The following is a 22729-nucleotide window of genomic DNA, read 5'->3' on the forward strand; positions in this document are numbered from 1 at the left end:
TATATCTTTGAGAGGCACTGACCTAAAAGCCACAGACTAGGTTAAATTATGGGAATTAAACTGTGTATTAAAGTTGACGCTAAATTGGCACCAGTACTAAGTTTGAGAAACATAAGCAAATATGAATTTATATCATTAACACCTTCATATATTAATTTTTTATTACTATTTAAAACCGACACCCAGTTCCAATTAAGGAAAGCCCTCACTTACATTTGATCTATACAGTTAACTTTGCAGACCAGTTGGTCCACGCCACCCTTCCAATCTCAAATATTTGAGTGAAGCGGAAGTAGTCATTCTCATTTTAATAGTAGTGGAGCTCACATAAGATCCATTATTTTAGTCATGCCTCTTTTGGTATTCTTTCAGAGTAATTGCCACCATCTTCTCTTTCTCATTATTTCACCTAAAATAGCATATTGGAGGCAGTGATAAGAACAGAAATTCCACCTTTGCCTCAGAGGCATCACTTAGAAACATGCTGAGGGTGTTAACAGTTATTTGTACTTGATCTGCAGGTAGGAAGCAGGCCCTTGGCCAGAGTCTCCAGATAAGTTGGAAGGAGAGATTTGTACATAATTCACTCCCTAACAGTCACAGAAAGAGATTGTGAAAAGAACCGAAGTGATTCTCAGCATACACAAATTTACATATTCAGACATATCTTGGGCACTCAAAATCCAGGAAAAATTTTCTCCTATGATATTATTTAAATAAATATATAAATCTATATAAAGTTTTGAATTCTCAAATTATATATATATATATAAATAAATATAAAAATGTACAAATATTATATCTAAAAATAAACTTAATGCATGAACTTATATCTTTAGTAGTCAATCTCAGTTATCCCCATGACAATCAAACTTTGGACACCTGGCAGAACGTGATGGTACATTTTCTAAGGCTGGATCTGAGTAGCTGTCAAAATTCAATTACTCTTTAATTCTGTATTCGGAATGACTTATTACATGGTTTTACTAAGTAAATTTCAGTATCAAAGCTTATAGTTTTCCAGGTATAAAGATGGTAAATGGTAAACAAAGAGAAACAGACTTTGTGCCCCATCTGAATATAATTGGGTTCATGGTTCTAGGTATAATATTGGATACAATTATATGTTTTAGAAAATAACTATTGTACAAATAATATTTTATTGACTTATAACCGAATCAATTGTCCTAAAACTAGAAACAGTCAATATAAACATGTTTGGTGGGCATTTGATGAAAACAGATTTACTTTATTTTGTTTATTTATTTATTAGTTTATTTATTTAGGCCTCACTCTGCAGTTGGTTTGCTGGATCTTCTTAGTTCCCCAACCAGGGATTGAACCTGGGCCACAGCAGTGAAAGCTCGAAGTCCTAACCACTGGAGTGCCAGGGAACTCCCAAAAAACAGACTTACTTTAAAATACTGTTTTATTTATGACTAAGAATTTGTCGTAAAATAAATATCAATGTCTTATTTTCTGCATTTGAATCCATTTACCATACAAACAGTTCTCTTAAATGTTTATTATATTGAAAAAGAAAGGAAAAAGAAGCAAACACTTCTTTACGTTTCCTACAAATTATCCCTTTTTATGTAAACTATGAGGGCTTTATTTCACCTAAGTTGTTTTCTTATTCATTACAAAACTATTACACAGAAGAGACAAGTGAGAGAAGTATTTTGCCTAATGTGAATTAACCACAAAACTTAATCGATTTGATCTCATAATGTATAATTTAGACCAGCTTGTTAGATGGTCTTGTTATTTAAAATTCAAGTAATGGAAACCATCAGCATTTTGCTGTAGCTTATTTTGACAGATGGAAATCCTCTACGGATGTCCTCGATTATCATAGATGGAAGCTATATGAGTATACGTAAAAGATTTTACAAAGAAAATATTTTGTTTTTATATGACTACAGGTAGAGCTCTTTTAACATGCCTGGTATTATTTCTATTTCTGAAACAGTATTCCCTCCTTTATTTGTGAACAGTTCTGTCTGTAGGACTTTTGGGGCAAAACACAGGCATTAAAGGCAAATTGCCTTTTAAGAGGGAAAGTGATAAAAAGTTCTGAAGTCCCTTCATAAGATTAGGTCTTAGGTTCTCCTACCTAGGAGCTGTGTGATCTTGGACAAGTTACTTAACTTTTATTAATAATATACCCTTGTTCTTTTATTTCTAAAATTGAGAAAATACTATACAGTCGTTGTAAAGCTAAATGGGAATATATATGCAAATCATTTTGCATAATGCATGACACATGGTAACTTATTAGTAAATATCATTGTCACCATCATCAAATGAAATTGGCAGGAAATTCTGATGCCTCAGGAACCATCTATTGGGCAACAGTAAAACAGCAAACTATTTACACTTGCATCCTACAAATGGCCATGACATTTAATTTTATTTTCATTTCTAACAGATTTATAGAAGGAAATGGATGGAAATGGGTGCTTAATAATGTCACACATGCATATGTACACACACAAAGCCAAAATGAATTATGATTAGTAAATTTTAAGAAATTATCTTGTGCATTTTTAAGCAATGAAAAAGATGCAGCTCCATGAAGTTCAATTGAAGGAAGATTTTCTTTTCAGCATAATTGCTTAACTGACATGAACAAATATAGCTAGCTGTGGGAAATTCTCTCGTTAAGTTATGTATGAAATATTAGTTTTCTTGACTTTTACATTCAAAAGTTTTTATTTCAGTTTGTCATTTCATGTCATATTTTCAGTTTAATTGATCCATGTGAGAAATATTCCTGCAGAAAGAGCACTGGCTTCTAAAGAGGTGGCTTTTCTGTTTATGAATGTATTCTGTCTTTTTCCTCTGAAGAATATAAATCAAAATAACAGTACAGTAAAAAGGGCTTGACACAAAGGCATGTAAGATTTCAAGGGGATTAATTTTTTATTCATGAAAAATGTGAAAACTCTCTTCTTTCTCATGATTCAAAAATATCTCTCACCTATTATACTTTCAGGCTGTAGTTCGAATATGCATGTAACACAAGAAGAAAATAATTAGGTCACAGTGATCTATTTGGTATATTCCTTCTACCCTCTCATTTCTGTTTATGATGACAATTCAGCCTATGTCATGTGACATTTTTGCAGACGTGTCTAAAACATATGGTTTCAGAGTGGCAGATAAAAGAAAAGACTATCTTTTCATTTTCGTATGTTAAACTAGAAGAAATTTGAACTTTAGTATCAAAATAAAGCCTTTGCCAGCGTTGATGATCTTGGGCAACTTAATCTAAGTCTCAGTTTTCTTAAGAGTAAAATGTGGAAAATAAAGATCTCAGAGTGTTTCTGAGGAAAGGAAATACGAAAGTGATAAAGTTCCTGACACAGCATGAAAATGCTCTAAAAGTTCAAATGCCCTTAACCCCATAATCTTTCCTAGTGGGTCTCATCTAGTTACGCTTAGATCTACAGATTCAACTTCGAATAAATTCCAAAGAAGCCTGCTCTTTGCACAGATTCTTTTCACTAGATAAGATCTGGAATTGATCTTCCTGTCTCCCTGGGAACTGAGCATGCCATCTTGGTTCCCTAACCATACTCTAGTTTCTCTCCCATTAAGATATTTTCATTTCTTTGTTACACTCCAGCCTATTTGTCTGGATGGCTGTTCAAACTTTTGCAAATTACCCTTCATCCATACCCAGAAGTTGTTTCCTTCCACTGGTTGAGTTTTACACTCTTCATCTGAAAAACCTCACTATCATCCTTCTGAATAAGAATACTGACACTACCTAGGAAGATCTCTGCTATTTCTTATACTCTAAACTGAACACACTTTTTATGCACAAATCCAAAACAGAATTCAAATGTACAATGTCACCTTTTATGTAAAAGTAGAACAATCTTTCAAACTAGTCTCCTCCATTAGCTATTACAGATTGCCACAAATAAGCAGTAAAATTGTTAAAAATCAGTCTTTTTGAGGTGGGAACATGTTCTTTTTTAATGCCATATTCTAGAGAATCAAATGCATTATTTCTTTCTCCTTTGAAATATTTATATTTTTTCAGTTTCCCTGAATAGAAAGCAAGGAAAGTGTTGCTGTAGGACTCTGTGTTATTAGTCATAACCTATATTTACTAGCCATTTGTCATATACATCCCAGTTGCTAAAGTATAATGATTTCTAATTGCCACTTTGATAACATTTGTTCAGTGCACTGACTTTCTGATCACTAAGTAAGTGTATTTCCATAAGAAAATATAGGTTGATCATTTTAAGACAAAAATGACAAAGTAGTAAATTATGTAAAACCACACAGCTAGAGGAATAAAATATCCATTTAGTTAAATATTCTCATTGTTATATACTTTAGTAGATAAACTCAAACTCTCCTGGAGTTAGAAGAAGAAAATGATTTGCCTTGTTTTGCTTTTTAAAACTGTTCATGTAAATGAGCGTCTAGTGACTTTATCAAATTACTTATATAAGCAATGGAAGAAACAGTTTCTGTATTCTAAATCCTAGGAACACTGAACTATAATCCTTGAAAATGTACCAGAAGTCGAACAGGTACTTATTGGTGTTAAATATAATACTGCAAAAGAAAACTGGATGTAACACAAGTGAGAAGTATTCATTTTCAATAAGAAATATAGAGTTACAGAGAAGATAGAGGTGTGAATTATTCTATTATCATAGAAAGTGTAGCAATTTTCACCTACTGCAAAACTAAAATAAAATACAACTAAAGTAGAGAAATAGCATCACTGCAATGTCATCTGATATCTCCAGGGAAGTATACAGAAATGATTCAACACATATAATTGATAAAGTGAAGGCAGAAAATTTTATGCTAATTATATGATATAACAAATAGTACAGTGTCATAAATCTTAAATTACATTGTACTTTTCATATTTATATTACTTTTTCAACTAGTAAGAAATTAGACAAGATCCCAACCTATTGTGAATATTTTACTTTTATAAGAATTGATAACATGATTCGTACAATTATTGACTCATTTATATTTTTTTCTATTAAAATCACACTATGCATGATTCTAATGGAAAAATGTAATTCTGAGGACATTTAATTTTTAGCTTCTGCTTCCTAAAGACAAAAAGTGTCTGGAAAATTATTACAATTCCTGTAAAATTCAATGAAATGTAAGACATTTTTTAAAAAGCTGCACTGATTTCGACTTAACAGGAAAAACATACTTTTTGGGAATCGAGGTGGATTGTCATTGACATCTGTTAGGGTGATGTTGACTATTGTCGTTCCAGCTAACCCTCCCAGTTGTCCGCCCATATCCTTGGCTTGGATGAGGACTTGGTATTGTTCTTTGACTTCCCTGTCCATGTTTGGCAAAGCTGTTCTAATAACACCTTAAGGGGGAAAAAAAATAAAAGATAAATATCACAAACGGTGAGTTTTCCAAAATAAAATAGTCCACAACAAGAAAATGATTCTATCTAGATTCATTAGCAAAAAAACATGCTAACAAAAATTCTGTGTATTAAAAAGTGAAACACCCAAAACATCCAATGGTTAGGATATAATTAAATATATTGTGGTAATAGCCACATAGTGAAATGCTGTGCAACATTGTGGAATATGGTTAAGGAACAATGTATTGGCTCTAAAAGATGGTCGTCATTCACTAAGTCAACCAAGTTAGACATAATTTATACAGAATGCTCCTACCTTCAAAAAAGAATTAAATTGTTAGACAATATATATTTTAGATATATAGTAAAAAAATTAAGTGACTACACTGAAGGTGAGATTTCTAAAGAATAACATCTTCTTCTTCATTCTTATCTAGTTTTTGGAATACATATATATTACTTTGCTTCCTTGAACACTTGAATATCTCCTTTGTGTATTTTATTTTGTCTTTCAGGATTCCTCTTACTTATATTAGCCACAGGTTTTTGTACTTAGATCTTATTAAGCTTTGCCATTGCAGGGATTTTGTCTCTCTTGTCACCAAGTTACTATACTACAACCTCTAATGGAGTGCTTGTCATTTAGAAAAAACTCAGTAAGAATGGTTGACCATCTGACTAGTGGAATGACTGGCGAATTGAAGGAAGGAATCTATAAATTATTTATTTATTCATTTATTTTTGATGTGGACCTTTTTTTGTGGTACGCAGGCCTCTCACTGTTGTGGCCTCTCCCGTTGCGGAGCACAGGCTCCAGACGCGCAGGCTCAGCAGCCATGGCTCACGGGCCCAGCCGTTCCGCGGCATGTGGGACCTTCCCGGACTGGGGCACGAACCCGTGTCCCATGCATCGGCAGGCGGACTCTCAACCACTGCGCTACCAGGGAAGCCCTTGATGTGGACCATTTTTAAATTCTTTATTGAATTTGTTACAATATTGCTTCTGTTTTATCTTTTGGTGTTTTGGCCACGAGGCATGTGGTATCTTAGCTCCCCAACCAGGGATTGAACCCGCATCCCTTGCATTGGAAGGCGAAGTCTTAACCACTGGACCTCCAGGGAAGTCCCTATAAATAATTTATAATCATGAATCATGATATATATGCATATTTACATAGCCTACTCATTTCCTGTTCTTGTGTTTGGGTGCAGAACTAATTTATATTTATGTCTGTATTTATATTTATATTTATTCATAGTGTAACAACTAAAACCTTCTGGATTTATTGCAGGTAAATTGTGAATAAATTTTATAACAAATTCCAATCTATACCTAATGATTTTAGGGAGAGATTGCAGAAAATTTGTCTTAAACCCATGTGTCTTTGATATTATTTCTTAAATAATAAGGCATACATGAATAACAAATTTAATATCAATTGTCAACACAAAATATAGAACCCTAAGCACAAACTCAATATACATCCTTATTTTAACTATACTTACCTAATGCTGTTCTTTTGCTAATTCAGACTTAACTACAATCTGAAATTTCTTTTGGCCCTTGGCAGGAAATTGCCAAGCAAGTTCCATTTTTTGCTCCTGCAGTTTTACTCATACACTGCTACTGACACCCATTTACTTCAATCTGTTTGTCCTTTCTTCAGCTTGAATTTCTGATGTTTCATTTCCAAGTGTCTTAAATAAGATTCTTCATCTCTGCATCTCAGTGGCCTGGTCCTACATGCCTTAAGCTACATGACTTCTGACTGCCTTATAATATTTGTATTTTCTAGATAAATGCCTGGGTTGAATTCATACTCATAACGTATTTTCCTGTTGTTGACCAGATTTATCTTTACTCAGTTCATTTCCAGTAAGTATATATGTATATTTCTTACTCTACTCAATTTCTGCTATGAAAATTTTCAATAGAATTTACAAATATAAGTTTGATATATAAATTTTATGATATATGTATGCATATGTAAAACATTGATTCTATGAAAAAGAGAGCAAATAAACATTATCAGACTTATTTAAGACTAGAGTTGTTTTCTGATGATTTGATGTAATTGTCATGAATACCCCTAACTGCCCTGCACTCCTCCATTTTGTGTCTGATAGGTGATCTAGCCGCCGCATCCAGCCATCCTTTTAGTTTAATGCTGCTTTTGGGAGACTGTATGTTAGAATTTAGAGAGGAAAGAGTTGTGTATGTAGTTTCAAAGGAAATCTCCTCTGATAACCATGATGTGCTTCCCCTTCCCACCACCATTTTCATTAGGAGCCACTGTCCCAGAGAAATAGCATACGGCATTTCTAGAATTTTTTTAGAGTTGAATCTGGGGAATCAGGCAGACAACAAAATTCATTGTGAGTAGAGAATCCTTAAATACTGTGGCCTATTGATAAAACCGGGGGCGGGGGGGGGGGTGCGGGGAATCTCCTATTCAAAAAGTTACTCTTCTTATGGCCACTGGTTGTTTTTATACTTCCTAACATTTAAAACCAAACAAATGAAAATGGATTGCCTGGTCTTGAGCAAGGAGGAAACTTGAAAACGACTGGACTAAAGTGCTTCCATAGCAAAATGCAACCAGCCGAAGGAAATGCTACATTCTGTCACTTCAGATCTTAGATTTAGGTTCAAGTAGCCATCTCTATTTTTCAGTATTTGTATATAAAGGTACAGCAACAAACTTGTATGATAATAGTTTAAGATTAAAAAGAAAAAACATGCATTTTATAAAACAGTATAAATACTCCACAGGTACTCCACAGTAGTGATACCACAAACCTTAATTAATTTGAAATAATTATGAAATAAATCCTATTTTTTAGAAAAAAAAAGAGTAGATATGCAAGTTTACATTGAATACTGGTATGGTCTTGTACCTGATGAACTTTCGAACATATGCAAGATAATTAGAGCAAATTAAGAATGAGAAAAATAGATTTTATTTCTGCCAATATGAATGGAAATATATGGTTGAGAGAGTTATAACCTTATATTAAGGTTATAAAACCTTATAGTACCAAAGGATGCTAATCTGCCAGGGGATATATTCTCCCTTTGCAATCACCTTGGTGTTATAGGCAAGTCCCTTAGTTTTGGTGGATCTCAGCTTATTTTGTGAAAATGGGTTAGATATGCTGATGAAAACTTTTTGAGATGAAAATAATGCAATACTATATATGAAAAATCATGAAATATTACATGTGATAATCAAGGATTTGATTTTATCCAAGTTTTTTCTTGAATTGAGTGCTGAACTGCAGGATTGAAACATGGGATAATAGATTCAGTCAACACTTGTACTAAAATATATGTTTCATTCAGGCACTGTTCCTAGGTTTAAGGGTATAATGGTTTCCATCTGCCCCTCCAATTCCACTATATATACTTTTCTAGACCTCTCTCTGCTCTCTGGTTTCTGGTTGCCCTGGGCCAATTGACAGGAGATTAGATGATAGAAGGAGAATGAGTTTGGGTTTTTCTTTCCATGGATCCCCCACTTTCCATTCCACACTCTCTCCTGCCATGGTCTCTGCCTGTGACTCTAGAACACCCTCATTCCTTCAACCCCAGTGTGGTAACTGCATCCACTTCTTATTTCTTCTCCAGATTCGGCCTGATCCCTTATGGTTTCCCTACAATCTGCTTGCACTTTAATAAAGAGTCCTTTTATTAAACTAATCTCAAATTGCCCAACTGGGTATCATCTGTTGTCATCTGGGAAAATAATTGATAGAGTCTCTGTATAAGGTTCCTTCATGGACTGTACATTTAATGGGTATGTGTTCCTGTAAAGTGGTGAGGAGGTCATAAAGAAGCTTTTAAATGATTAAGCTAATTTCAGATGGTGATTGGTGTTATGAGGAAAATGAAAGAAAGTCCTCTTGAAGGTAGTATCAGAAATGTCCCCTCTGAGGAAAGACTGCAATCCCAGAGAAGTGGAAGAGGCTGACTTAGAAAGAACCCAGGGAGGAGTATCCCAGGGACGAAAAGGAGGAGAGCACTACTTCTTCAAAGCATACAAGAATAGAACTTGGGGCTTCCCTGGTGGCGCAGTGGTTGAGAGTCCGCCTGCCTATGCAGGGGACACGGGTTCGTGCCCCAGTCCAGGAAGATCCCACATGCTGCGGAGCGGCTGGGCCCGTGAGCCATAGCCGCTGAGCCTGCACGTCCAGAGCCTGTGCTCTGCAACGGGAGAGGCCACAGCAGTGAGAGGCCCACGTACCGCAAAAAAAAAAAAAAAAAAGAATAGAACTTGGAGGTTGATGTGGCTGCAACATACCACTGTTGGGAGGGATGGTATAAAATAAGATCACAGAGTGGGAGAGAAGTGAGATAGTGGTTTTCAAAGATAAATAAACTCTCTGGGAAGGCATCTTGAAAATCAACAAGTAAGACTACATCAAACTAAAAAACTTCTGCATAGCAAAAGGAATAATAGACAAAAATGAAAAGGCAACCTATGGAATGGGATAAACTATTTGCATATCAGATATCTGATAAGGAGTTAATATCCATACCATAAAGAACTCATGCAACTCAATAACAAACAAAAAAAATCTTACTTAAAAATGGGCAGAGAAACCGAATAGAAATTTTTCCAGAGAAGTCATACAAATGGCCAGTGGTTACATGAAAAGGTGCTTGATATCAATAATCGTCAGGGAAATGTACATACATCAAAATTACAATGAGATACTTATCACCTCATGATTCTTAGTATGGCTGTTATCAATAAGTCAAGAGCAAGAGATAAAAAGTGTTGGCAAGGATGTGGAGCAAAGAGAACCCCTGTGCACTGTTAGTAGGGATGTCAATTGGTACAGCCACTATGGAAAATAGTATGGAGGTTCCTTAAAAAAAAGTAAAAAATAGAGCTACCATATGATCCAGCAATTCCACTTCTGAGTATGTATCAAGAGAAAGTGAAAACAAGATCTTGAAGAGATACCTGTGCTCCATGGTCATTGCAGCATTAGTCAGCAGCCAAGATATGAAAACAACAGAAATGTCCATCAACAGATGATTGGATAAAGAAGGTGTGATATAATGGAATATAATTCAATAATTCAGACATGAGAATGAAAAAAAAATCCTGCCATTTGCAACAACATAGACGAAACTTGAGGACATTATGTTAAATGAAATAAGTCAGACAAAAAGTCTATGATATCATTTATATGTAGACTCTAAAACAGCTGAACTTATAGAAACAGAGTAGGTTGGTGGCTACCAGGGGCTGTGGGGTGGGGGAAATGGGGAGATTCTGGTCAAAAGGCACAAACTTACAGTTATAAGGTGGATAGGTTATAATGATAGAATGTATATCATGGTGATTACAGTTAATATTACTGTATTATATACTGGAAAGTTGCTAAGAGAGTAGTTCTTAAAAGTTCTTAGCATGGAAAGGAAATGGTCATTATGTGACCTGATGGAGGTGTGGTTAACACTATGATGGTGATCATTTTGCAATATATAAGTGTATCAAATCAACAAGTTGTATACCACTTACTTACACAGCACTATATGCCAATTATATCTCAATAAAGCTTGAAAAATGCTAATTATTAATTTGAGACTATTCAGATAGATTAGGTGGATGGATGGATGGATAGATAGATAGATATAGATAGGAAGAGATAGATACAGAAAGGTAGAATGAACAATGGATGAATGGCTGCATTCTCCATTCACTGAGGATTAGAGTCCAGAGGAGACCTAGACCACTAGTCTGTTCTCTAAAGAACAGTCACAGTGGTTAGGTCTGAGCACGAAGCAGTCACAGAGCCCCTCCAATCAGAAATCCTCAGAGATTGTCCAGGTCGCTCAGATTACAGACCTCACATAATCTCCATCTTCCCACTCCCTGATCTTAACTCTCTGATCTTATCTCTTACAACTCCCTCCTTTGTTCACTAGAGCTTTGTACCCTCTCTTCCCTCTGCTGGAAATGTTCTTTCCAAGACGTAACCATAAACAGCTGCTCTACTTCCTTCATATCTGTCATCAAAGTCATCTTCATAGGACTGTATTGGTCATTCCAACTAAAATTCTATGCTGAATTAGTTTCCTACTGCTTCTGTAATAGATTTTTTTAAAAGCTAGTACATTCTTAAGCTTTATTAAAAATATGGTGTTCATGACTACACAGATAAGATGTATAATTTTTTGAAAACTGTTGCCAATAATGTATTTTGAGGACAAGAAGAGTTATCAGGTTATCTTAGGTAGGAAGAAAATTTAAAGACAGTATGGTCCGACTTTGCACCATAACATGCCTTAACTATTCTTTAAGATTTAGAAGTCACTTCCCCAAAAGTTCTTTTCTCAGGAGTTTCCCTGCTCTCATGAGTCTATATCTAGTGCCCAGTAGTCACACTACGTATCATAGAGTGGTATCCTAGAAAACCCAAATGTAATCTTCTGAGGACCTGATGTCCTCCCCCGAGTAGATGAGGATCTAGTTGAGGATCGGTTTGATGCATCTCAGTATCCTGGCAGCACAGGACCTGCCAGGTCATTGGTTATAAATAAATGTGCATCAATTTACCCAAATCCGGGAAATCCATACCCAAATCCAGCACCACTGGCTTATCGCTCATTACCTGCTTTAAATCTTCCAGTAATATGAAGCTCACAATCTCATGAGGTACCTGCCCCTCTTATTTATGGACAATCATCAACATCTTTTTTTCCTAATGAAACCAAAATTCTTTCTTCCTGTAATTCATGACATTGATAGCCCTCTGGAGCTGCAGAGAATACAGCTAGCTCCTCTTCTACATAAGAGCTCTACAACTTCCGAAAGGCATGTATCACATCCGCCTGGAGTATTTTCCTTTCAAGACCAAATAGTCTGAGTTCCATCTGCAGATGTGTGCATTCCATGGTTTCTAAAATAAGGCAAGTGGAGTTCACACAGAGTTCTCGTGAAGTGTGACAAGGCAGAATACAAGGGAACCATTGTCTGCGGTACATTTTTAGTCATGTAATTTTACTGCATATATGTAAAATATTACAAAAGTGATAATGGCACGTGTTGTTTAATCTTAATAATTGTCTATTTCCTATTTCACTCTTGAAGAAAAAAAGAGCTTCTGTCTTTATCTCACCAGCACTGTCTCTAAATCCTGTAAGACTTTTCTCTGAATTAAAGTCAAAGGCATGCTCAGGCCATAAAACATTGTAAATATGTACATAGTAGTTTATATAAAGAATTAGCCCAAAATATAAAGTCTGACCCATGCTTTAATTTCACTATGGGGCTTTAAAACAGTAACACTTTTTTTTTTTTTTAAAGACTGAAAAGAATAAATATCAGTCGGGGGGGTGATGTTCTATTTGGGAAGTACGCTTGAAGATAATCATCTCTAATCAAAAGGTGATAATTGAACTAAAAATCTTGAGAAAGTGTCCGTTCTCTCAGCACTTCATCAGATTTCCCAAACAGAAGCTAGGACAGAATCATAGAGCGTGAAGTATCAGGGTAGTGGATAAAAGAAAAAAAGAAAGTAACTCATGCATGAAATCCCATTCTCATTCAATTGTTTCCATCTGAATCCTAAAAATGCACATGTAAATACATAACATAAAGACTTATAAATATGCACTTTTGACAGTGCACATAAACAAAAAGGCACTGATGAAAAAGTTCTGGAGATGGGTGGTGGTGATGGTTACACAATGTGAATGTATATAATGTCCCTGAATAGTACATTTAAAATGGTTAAAATAGCAAAATATATATTTTACCATGACAGAGCCATTTAAAGCTTATAGATTTTTTTAAAATGTTGAGATAAAATAGTATTATCAATATAATGCTTTCTCAGGTGGAGCTCAGATTATTTAGAAAAATCAACATATCATCACCACATGATACACCAAATAGCAATATCTAGTTATCCAACTCAGACTAGATTTTGAAATCGTTTAGGGAAAAATTCAAATACTTTAAAAGAATTTTAAATGTAAATTAAGTCATGAGATCAGTCAAGTTTATAATAAACTCAAGTTTATAATAATGTTTGTTTTCCTAAATGAAATAATTCTATTATCAATGCTCTGGAAATATTTAGCATCTCAATTTCATGCATCAAATAAAATACTACAATACCTCTTTAACATTTTATAGATTATAAGTGTTTTTCTAATGTATCATAAATATTAAGTGTAAAATATATATAATAATATAATATGCCAATATGACAAATATTTTAGTGTTTTATAAACATTAAGTATAATAAGGATCAATGTTATTTAATGTTTTATAAATGTATCTACATTTCTGTTTTTTTAAAATATTTAATAATCATTGAGGCATATACATGAATGCATGCAAATTTTAAGTTACAGTAAACATTCTCTTAGGTAAGCCAAATAATTGCCAAATTAGCCAATTTTAAACTCAATTCGGGGCTTATTTCATAGAATGTATCAATTTATATTATTTATAAATAAACCTGCCATATTTATACCTTGGATAGAGGTGCTAGGAATGCTTGTCAAACAGCAATGTCAATGAAAACCTTTAAAAAAATGTTCTCATTCCAAACGAATACTAAATAGTTATATTTATCTCTTCATAAATACTTAGTCACCAGAAGTTTTGATAAGACTCTTCCTTTAGAAATTATTTTAAACTGGTTTCTACACTCAAATGTGGAAAATTTTAGGTAATATTAGTTTTTCATGCATTTTATTTAATAACGGCAAAAGGAATCATAAAAGGAAGCTATATGGGGGCTATTTCTGAGAAATTGCAATTATCCTTGAGTTTTGATTTATTCTTACCTACCACAAGGTGATAAATTTGACAAAAAGTCTTCTTAATGGTTTCTGTGCATGAAGAACTAGTTATCATTCTATTAATGAAGTGCCTCACCATCAACTCTTTTCCTGTCTAGTGGTCTGGGGTATTGTTAGTATCAAGACTTCTGTCTCCAGTGAAAATCAATGCTTCAAAAAATCTATTCCATAGTTCATGCCAGAATTGTTTCACCTTCAGTTCTAAATAATAAGCATGATATAAAAATATAAATACACAATTAGAAAAGGCATATTATGAATATATATACTCTTCTGTAAAATGATACTTTCTGAAGGCATTAGAATTTATCTAAAGTTGATATTGAACAAGTAAAGTCAATGGGAGGGCAAGTAAGCCCTTCATGTAATTGTTGTCTGTCCAGTATTAATTTGACCAAAGCAATTATATTCTGTACCCACGCTTTACGCTTTGATTCACCTTTGTGTGATTTTTATCTTGCTTTTTTAGTTAGGTATGGTCTCCGTCTATAGTTATTTTTCCAATATTAAATCTTTGATCCTGCTTCTGCCACATTTATTCTGAGTATATAAACTCATCTACTCTATATAATTAATCACTGAAACTCAGTAAGCGTACCCTAATACTAAAAACCTCCCTCCTCACCAATCTCTAGACACCTTCCTTTCTTTTTCTCCCATCCTTTCTGTCTGTGAGAAGTGCTTCTCAGAGGCTGAAGTGATCTAGGAGACAGATATTGTCCTTACTTCTACTTCTGTTAGATTCCCAGTTATGGTAAAATTGGAAAATGTAACTGTATAAGAAAAAATAACCCATAATGTTCCCATTTGATAAAAGGATGTATAGTATCTTAGATAATCTCATTATTTGTCTATACAGTTGGCCTATTGCACAAACCTTCCTAATTCCTCTGGAGTTTTGTACCATCATAAACTTCATTGAAAACTTCCCCAAACTTTCTTATCAACAATTTTCCCTTTTTTCCACAAATATATGATTTTCCCAAAGCTAAACAACAATAGCCACCACAAAACTTCCTCAATACCTATATTGCCAAACATTTTCTTCTCCTGTCTTCACTGCCTACTTCTGGAAAATAACTTACATTTTAGGTGTAATCTCCCCATTACACACTCACTCTTAACATTTGACCCCGTGGCTTTTGATCTCTGATCCTACTTCCAAACCAAAAGAGCTTCTTTGTCCTGAACCTTTCTGTATTTTCTTCAGCACTGAAGTTCCCTTCTTAAAGGACTAATGTTGTCCTTACTACAATCTATTCCTTTTCAAGTTTACAAAAGGGAGCAGCTCCCAGCCTTGTTCCGTTCATTTTTGATGGTTTCTGGCCCCCTGTTGCCTTGATGAAAAGGGTGAGAAGTGAGGACAGACAGAATGGCAGGTTTAGTTGACAGAAAATTTGCTGGTTCTTTATTTTCACTTAATTGACCTTATGTTTCCAAGCAACATCCATCCATGGTTAATTATTAACTAACCTATATCTAATTGGTATTCCAGTTCCCACACACTTCTGAGGAAGTATAAATTTTGAAATGTTTAATCCATTTGCATGTATAGTGTCGGAAACGAATACCCTTCAAATCAATGTAGCTCTTTAAAGATCTATTTACAAATTTTAAAAGTAACTTATTAGTCCAGTATGTTAACAGTTTATTCCATTACTTTAAACCGATGTGATAAACAGTATTGAATTTAATATGCAACATGTTATGTATTATATAAGAGTTGATAAAACAACTGTCGTTATGGAGTTTCTGCTTTAACTGTGACACTGAGCTTTGATAACTGGTCAGCATGACTGCAGCTCCTTAAAAACTATCTTCACTCAAAAACAGATTCTCTAGAAACAGGGGGATCTCGTTTCATTTTAAAGGGAATAGAAAATCGTCCTGCATGTTTTCCTGCCCTTTCTATACTTTCCATAGATTCCATAGATTTGAAAACTGGAATTTCAATGGTTTGACTTAAAAACGAGACTGGCTTCAAAATCATAGACCAGAAGAATTAATGATCTTGGGGTTTCAAGTTTGTCAGCCCTCTTCTTTCCCCTACTAGAAGCATAAGTTTATATTTTTCCAAAGTCACCATCCATAACCCCATCTATAAAGATAGCAATAGAAACTCCATAATCTTGGGTTGATTAGGCCCAAAATGGAATATAATTGAAACCAACCAAGAAAAACTGAAATAAAAAGCTATTTTAGCTAGAAGAAACAAAAAAAAAAACAAATATTCCTAGACTTTGGAAAATTTAAATCATACAAAGAATTCCTAACTAACAAATTTGGACTTGGCATATATGTGTAAAAAGGTTTATATTTATACCAAGTTCAATCTGAAAGAAATAGCTCTGCAGCAGCAAGGTAAGATCCTATCTTCCTTTGCTAGATGGGGAGCGCATTGAATCTTTATTGCCGTGTTAGAATGGGAAAGGGAGGTGATAATGTTGTCTCTAATAAAAAATTTACCTGTCTTGGGATCAATAGAGAAATAAGGCTGTCCCTGAAGAATGCTGTAAACGACTCTGGCACTGTTTCCATAGGTTGGGTCATCTGCGTCCGTGGCCTTGACCTGGAGCACATAAGCACCTGGAAAATAAGACCATATGATTCTAGCATCTTTGTTTTATAGAGCTCAAGGTCATGTCTTTTATCTTCTGGACTCCATTTTCCTTTGGAATATGGCATTCCTTAATTCAGTGAGTATATGAAGTCACCGAGAATAACTGAACTATTATAACCAAAATGTTGAGCAACAATATTAGCTGTTATACAAGTGATACCTCTTTTAAATATCTATTTTTAAAGCTGTGTCCATTTCCAGTAGCTAGGTCATTGACCTGAAAGTCATCACAATAGATTTATTGATTTGTACACCAAAGAAAACATGACACCGCTTGCATTAGCTCATCTGCTTACTGTAGATGCTTTAATTGCATGATTAGGATATCAATAGAAGAGCTAAAAGGTTTAAAGGCTTACTGAACTTTAGAAGGTGTAAGTAATTTGCAATTGCAGCTTAAAAATCAACAATTACGTACTCATTTAGGAAGCCTTTAATTAGGACAGAATATTTGAGAAAATGAGGAACCGAAAATAATTGCAATTCTAGCTAGAGAAGCACCTTTATGCCTCAAGACTGAATTATTCTGTGTTCACTGACATAGGAAAACTTTAAAGACAATCCAAATTATCTGTAGCTTTTCTTATCTCTTGACACTTGGCCATATTATTTATGTACTAAGAGAAGTTGACGGGAGATTTTTTTTTTTTTTTGCGGTACGCGGGCGTCTCACTGTTGTGGCCTCTCCCGTTGCGGAGCACAGGCTCCGCACGCGCAGGCTCAGCGGCCATGGCTCACCGGCCTAGCCGCTCCGCGGTACGTGGGATCCTCCCGGACCGGGGCACGAACCCGTGTCCCCTGCATCGGCAGGCGGCCTCTCAACCACTACGCCACCAGGGAAGCCCAACGGGAGATTTTTTTCAGCAGTTTTGTCTTACATATTCATAGTCATAGTTAAGTCTTCCTCTAAGAACTTTTTAAATGAGTATCTCTTCTTAATGTCCATTCAGTGTTACTATTCTGAATTGAGAACAAAGTAGAATCAAAATTATCAAACTCAGTATAAATAAAATAATGTGCTGCTGATGAAGGAAGGAAATGCCTACTGAGCATAAAGGGAGTGAAATGTGCATCCAAAGTTACACAGTGGGCAGAACACGCTTCATCGCTTGGAGGCATTCAATGTAACTGTCAGTTTGGGGAATGCAAGATTGCTCCATTTACTCACTCAGGCTTTTTTCTTAAGACAGTGCCAACAGGAACAAACTTAATCTTAAAGGTTTGCTCTAAAAGCTAAGAGAATGAACCATCTCTTCACCTCTACTTTTTTGTTACATGAAGTGTTAGAATGCTGAAAAAGTAAGAAATCGTAACTTTCAGTAGACATTCAATGCCAAATGCTTTATCTTAAGATGTTTTGGTGAATCCTAGTTATATCAACAGATAAAGCATATGTTTTATTACAACAGTCTTTCCCAGGAGAAGACACTACTAGAAGGAAAGTAGGGAAACTTTTTTTTTTTTTTGGCCTCACGGCTTGCGAGATCTTAGTTTCCTGACCAAGGACTGTGTCCCCTGCAGTGGATACTCAGAGCCTTAACCACTGAGCTACCAGGGAATTCCCGAAAGTAGGCAAACATTTCTAAGCTGTCAAGAATGATAACTGATATTATTCAACATCATCATCATTTTCATCATCATCAACAGCAATATTTGCAGCATCTCTAATAATTATTGGATAAATAAGCATTGGTAGGCATTGGGGACCTATATTAAGGATTCATCAAATGTATGTCCTCCTTAATGATGTAAGAATGAACAGTTGCAAGAGTCAATTCCCCTCTTCCCTCCTCTCTTCTAGGTAATGATTTTTCCCCCCAGAAAAATCACTTACCTAGAACTTCATTATCACTTCATAACACATGTGTTATAGAGGTAAAGTCTACAAATATTGAATAATGCCCAATTCTAGGTATAAATATTGCAGTTGAAAAGCAGTGGGTTGTTTTACTCTGAGGATATATTTGAAGAAAAAAGTATTATATCTTCTAGAAAGTATGTAGTAACAAATTTAATAAACTTTTATCTAATGGTCACCATATGCTCAATGCAGAATACATTTTTGCTAAGTATATAGAAAAAAATATTTTCCAAATGTATATTAAATTCTTTATGTTAATAATTTTAAGCTCAAATGTTAAAGGAGTGAATTAAGAAGTATTCCCATAAGTTATAGAAACAGCAAATATGCATCCTTCAATTCCACTTTTGTCCAACTCAAAAGGATCACAGGATAGCAAGAATAATGACACTTGTTTCATCCATAGTTATATCCATGATATTAAAAAATTGTATACACTAAGTTACAGTGGCGAATAACTCTAGTTTAGTGAAAAAGCAGTTTCTGATGTAAGTTATTTAAGAGTTTTTGAGCTACCTCTATATGAGTTTATAAGAACACAATTAAACAGCATTATATCAGCTTGTTTTGTTTACTGGTCCACAGCTTTCATCAAACTAATGCAAAAGAGAGACTTCATACTCCCTTCATTAAGAAGATGCAACTAATTGTCTGGAGCACATACATCTCCAAAGACTACCTTGGTCAGTGCTTGTGTAGCACACCAGTTCCTGACACTATTAAACACTAAATACCCAAGAGGTAGGAGTGGGAGGTTGTGGTTAGGGCATGTTTGATATGAAACAAGGAAATAATACAGTCAGTGAAATCCATAGAAACTGGAGTAGTCTTCTTCTCTGTAGCCATCATCCTGGAGTTTATTCTATCACTGAAACACAGGATGACAATGTAACCACTCTAAATGTTGAAGTTCAGAGAGTTTTAATTCTCTCTCCTCCCTAAGTTCTATTCCATGCACATGATGTGGGTTCTGGAGCCTAGAGAAAGTAAGCCAGCTTTCTTTCATAATGCAACTACACATGGCCTACTTCTGTTTGCTCATGCAAGATGTGATATACTTTATTTGATTTCATTAAGATTAATATTCTCAATGGGGATGAATTTTAGAAATAATGACACAATGTCTGCATTTCACAATGAAAGAATTGAAGCCCAATGATGTTAAAATCATTCTTATTGACACTGAAAGTCATTCTCATACAAAATAGTAGACAGGTGGTAATAGAACTGAGCCCAACTATCTCATGATTTCAGCTAAAGTAGGCATTGATCTGTTGATTCATTCATTCTTCCTTCAGTCAAGAAATGTTCAGTGGTCCACACCATGCACCAGGTACTATTCTCAACATACAATAAAAAATAATACGCTACTTAATTATTTTCTGTCAAACACTACTTCCAGCATGACAGGTTTATATTCTATGTATTTTTTTTGCATTTAGGGTATTAAATAAACAAATTTACTAGAAATACATTGAAAACATAATTGGATTCTGTTGAATTTATGACCTCTTCATTTTTTAAAACTTCTCAGATGTATAAGGACATTCTATAAATTGAATATGTCCTTTGCTTTTTGTCTTTGCCCTGCCACTGTCTCAACTGGTTTGAATCGTCACTCTCACAACTGCAAGGCTCCAGAGCATTCTAATTGCTTCCTCTTCCAGCTCCTTTTACACAGGAGCATCAGAGTAATTTTCCTATAACATGAGATTGATTAAGTTACTCTCATTCATTTAAAAAAATGTTAGAATTAAAAAAGAAAAAAAAAACTTCCAATGGATTTTTATTCCTAATGAAAGAACATTATCTAAACTCACTGACATGCTATGACTAGCATGACATGAATGGGTTTCGATATCCCTCCCAGATTAATTTCCAGCTGTGCTGCCAGGGACCCCAGGCAGTCACTGTACATACTTATTTACTGTTTATTTGAGGCTCTTTCACACCTCTGTGCTCTTGCCCAGGTGATCCTGCTGCCTGAAGGACGTTGACTTCCACCATCTGGAGAAATCCGACTCACTCCTGATGTCCCAGTTCTACTGTCACCTCTGTGAGTCCTTGTTTTTCTGCTCCCAAGCACAGATAGTTTGTCCACTCCTGTGTACTCCCAATAGCCTTAGTACATTTTGATTTTTTAAACTCTGCACATCATTTGTTCTTCTCATGGAATACAGAGTCTTTTACATCAGAAGCCCTTCCATATTCATTCTTTGTACATCTAATGTCTGTCATGAATTACATCCCAAATAAATGTTTATTGGTGAATCCTTGTAATACTCCTAAATACACACAAAAGACACAAATGCAATACACAATACTTGAAATGGGCAACCTGGAACCTAGTTATGGCCTTTAGAGTTTTTTTAACACTAAATTGAGAGCTTAACTTGTCTTGAATTTGTAATGCACATCTCTGTTCTCATTTAAGAAAGCAGAACCCGAAATGAGTGACATTACATTTAAAAAATCACATAAACAAGATTTAGCCACAAGTTGGAACACACATCTGATGAAAGTCAATATACATTTATTTGCTGAATAATGTTAACCCTTCTCAGGATTGATGCATAAACAGGAAAAGAAATAAAAATATAATGCAACATATTTTCTCTTTGCTTCTGCCTTATGTATACACTGCATTATAATCAAGAAATAATACAGAGTTAAAAAGGTATAGAATTATAAATATAATACACTTTCTTTCCAAATAAGATTGGAAAATAAATGTACATTTTATCCCATAAAGAAGACATTAAGCAGCAGAGAACTATAAAGCAGAGAGGGTTTCAGAAATGAGTCAGATAGAGGGAAGCAAATGAGGGCGTGTGCACACATATGACATACTTTACAGGCCTAGGTTACTATAAGACATTGAAACTATAACTATAGTAGACTTTACACAGTAAAATTAAACATACATGCACAGCAGGTGAGCTTACTCTTTAAGGGAACTGAGTCTTTATCAATTTTACATTAGATTTCACTGCACTGCTTATGAACACTTGTCTCTTAGCTTCCTTCTGTTGATTCTCTCTATATTTGTAAAGTTGTAAATGGCTCCTCTGTCCTCTTTATCTTCAACCAGGGCTGCATATAAGACATTTACAAGGATTATTAAGGATACCAATTCCTGGGCCCTCATCAGAAAGTCTAATTTAATTATTCTTGGGTGGACCAGGTATCAGAAACACTTAAAAATCTCTGCAGATAAGTCTGACGAGTAGCCATCATTGAGAAGTCCAGTCCTACACACCTTCCCTAGGAGATTCCTTCAATTAGGAGAGGCTACATTGCTTGCCATCGTGTTTACCATCTTTGCCTCTGGAACCTTAATACCTAGGTTTGAATCCTAGATCAACCACTAGCAATCCTAGATCAACCACTAGCAAACTGTGAGACCTCAAGCAAATTACTTAACATCTCTGTTTTCCTCATACCAAAAAAAAAAACAAAGAAAAAAGAATACTCGTTTTATAGAAGTATTTAATCAGCTAATATTTATAAAGAAATTATAATAGTTTCCCACACAATATGTGCTATTTGAGTATATGTAACATAAAATAAATACATATATACTCACTTTTTGTTCTCCTGCATCACACAAAGGGTGACAACTCCCAAACATATACACTAGTATGATTCCTGTCTTTAAGTCCCATACCTTAATATTTGAATATTATTTGAATATTGAATACTAATCTGGATTTTATCTCCTGTATGTTAGAAAAATGTGATTTTGAGATGTGTGTTTAAAATATATTAAAATGTAAACAAGTGGACTCTGACGATATTGGGTCACTTTATTAGAGACACAAGAATGAAGAGTTTGCATACTTATTAAACCTGCCTGAAGTAATCAGAAATTTTAAGGATCAAAAAAGACATATGCCAAAAAAAATCCTCCAGGACAGAAGTTATGCTCCCTTGACCTGTACTTCTAGGATCAGAGCAGGCAATTTGGTTTCCTCTGCCACCAACTCTGACTCTGCTCAGCCTGGCCTCAGAGTATCCCCTGGCACATGTAATGCTGTG

General features: G+C 34.8%; 1 protein-coding gene across 5 annotated transcripts in view; it reads right to left on the bottom strand.

Moving 5' to 3' along the window:
• The window catches only part of CDH12 (cadherin 12), a 981162-nt gene that overhangs the window by 75105 nt on the left and 883328 nt on the right, over nucleotides 1–22729 (bottom strand). For 4 of the 5 annotated variants that reach the window (XM_060295681.1, XM_060295683.1, XM_060295682.1 and 1 more), the window contains 2 exons: nucleotides 16677–16796; nucleotides 5210–5377 (listed from right to left, as the gene is read on the bottom strand). In XM_060295681.1, coding sequence (XP_060151664.1) covers nucleotides 5210–5377; nucleotides 16677–16796 — 288 coding nt within the window. The remainder of the gene's footprint in view (nucleotides 1–5209; nucleotides 5378–16676; nucleotides 16797–22729) is intronic. The other variant, XM_060295685.1, reaches the window with a different exon arrangement.

The sequence above is a fragment of the Globicephala melas genome, chromosome 3 (genome assembly GCF_963455315.2).
Source record: "Globicephala melas chromosome 3, mGloMel1.2, whole genome shotgun sequence".
Classification (NCBI taxonomy): Eukaryota; Metazoa; Chordata; class Mammalia; order Artiodactyla; family Delphinidae; genus Globicephala; species Globicephala melas.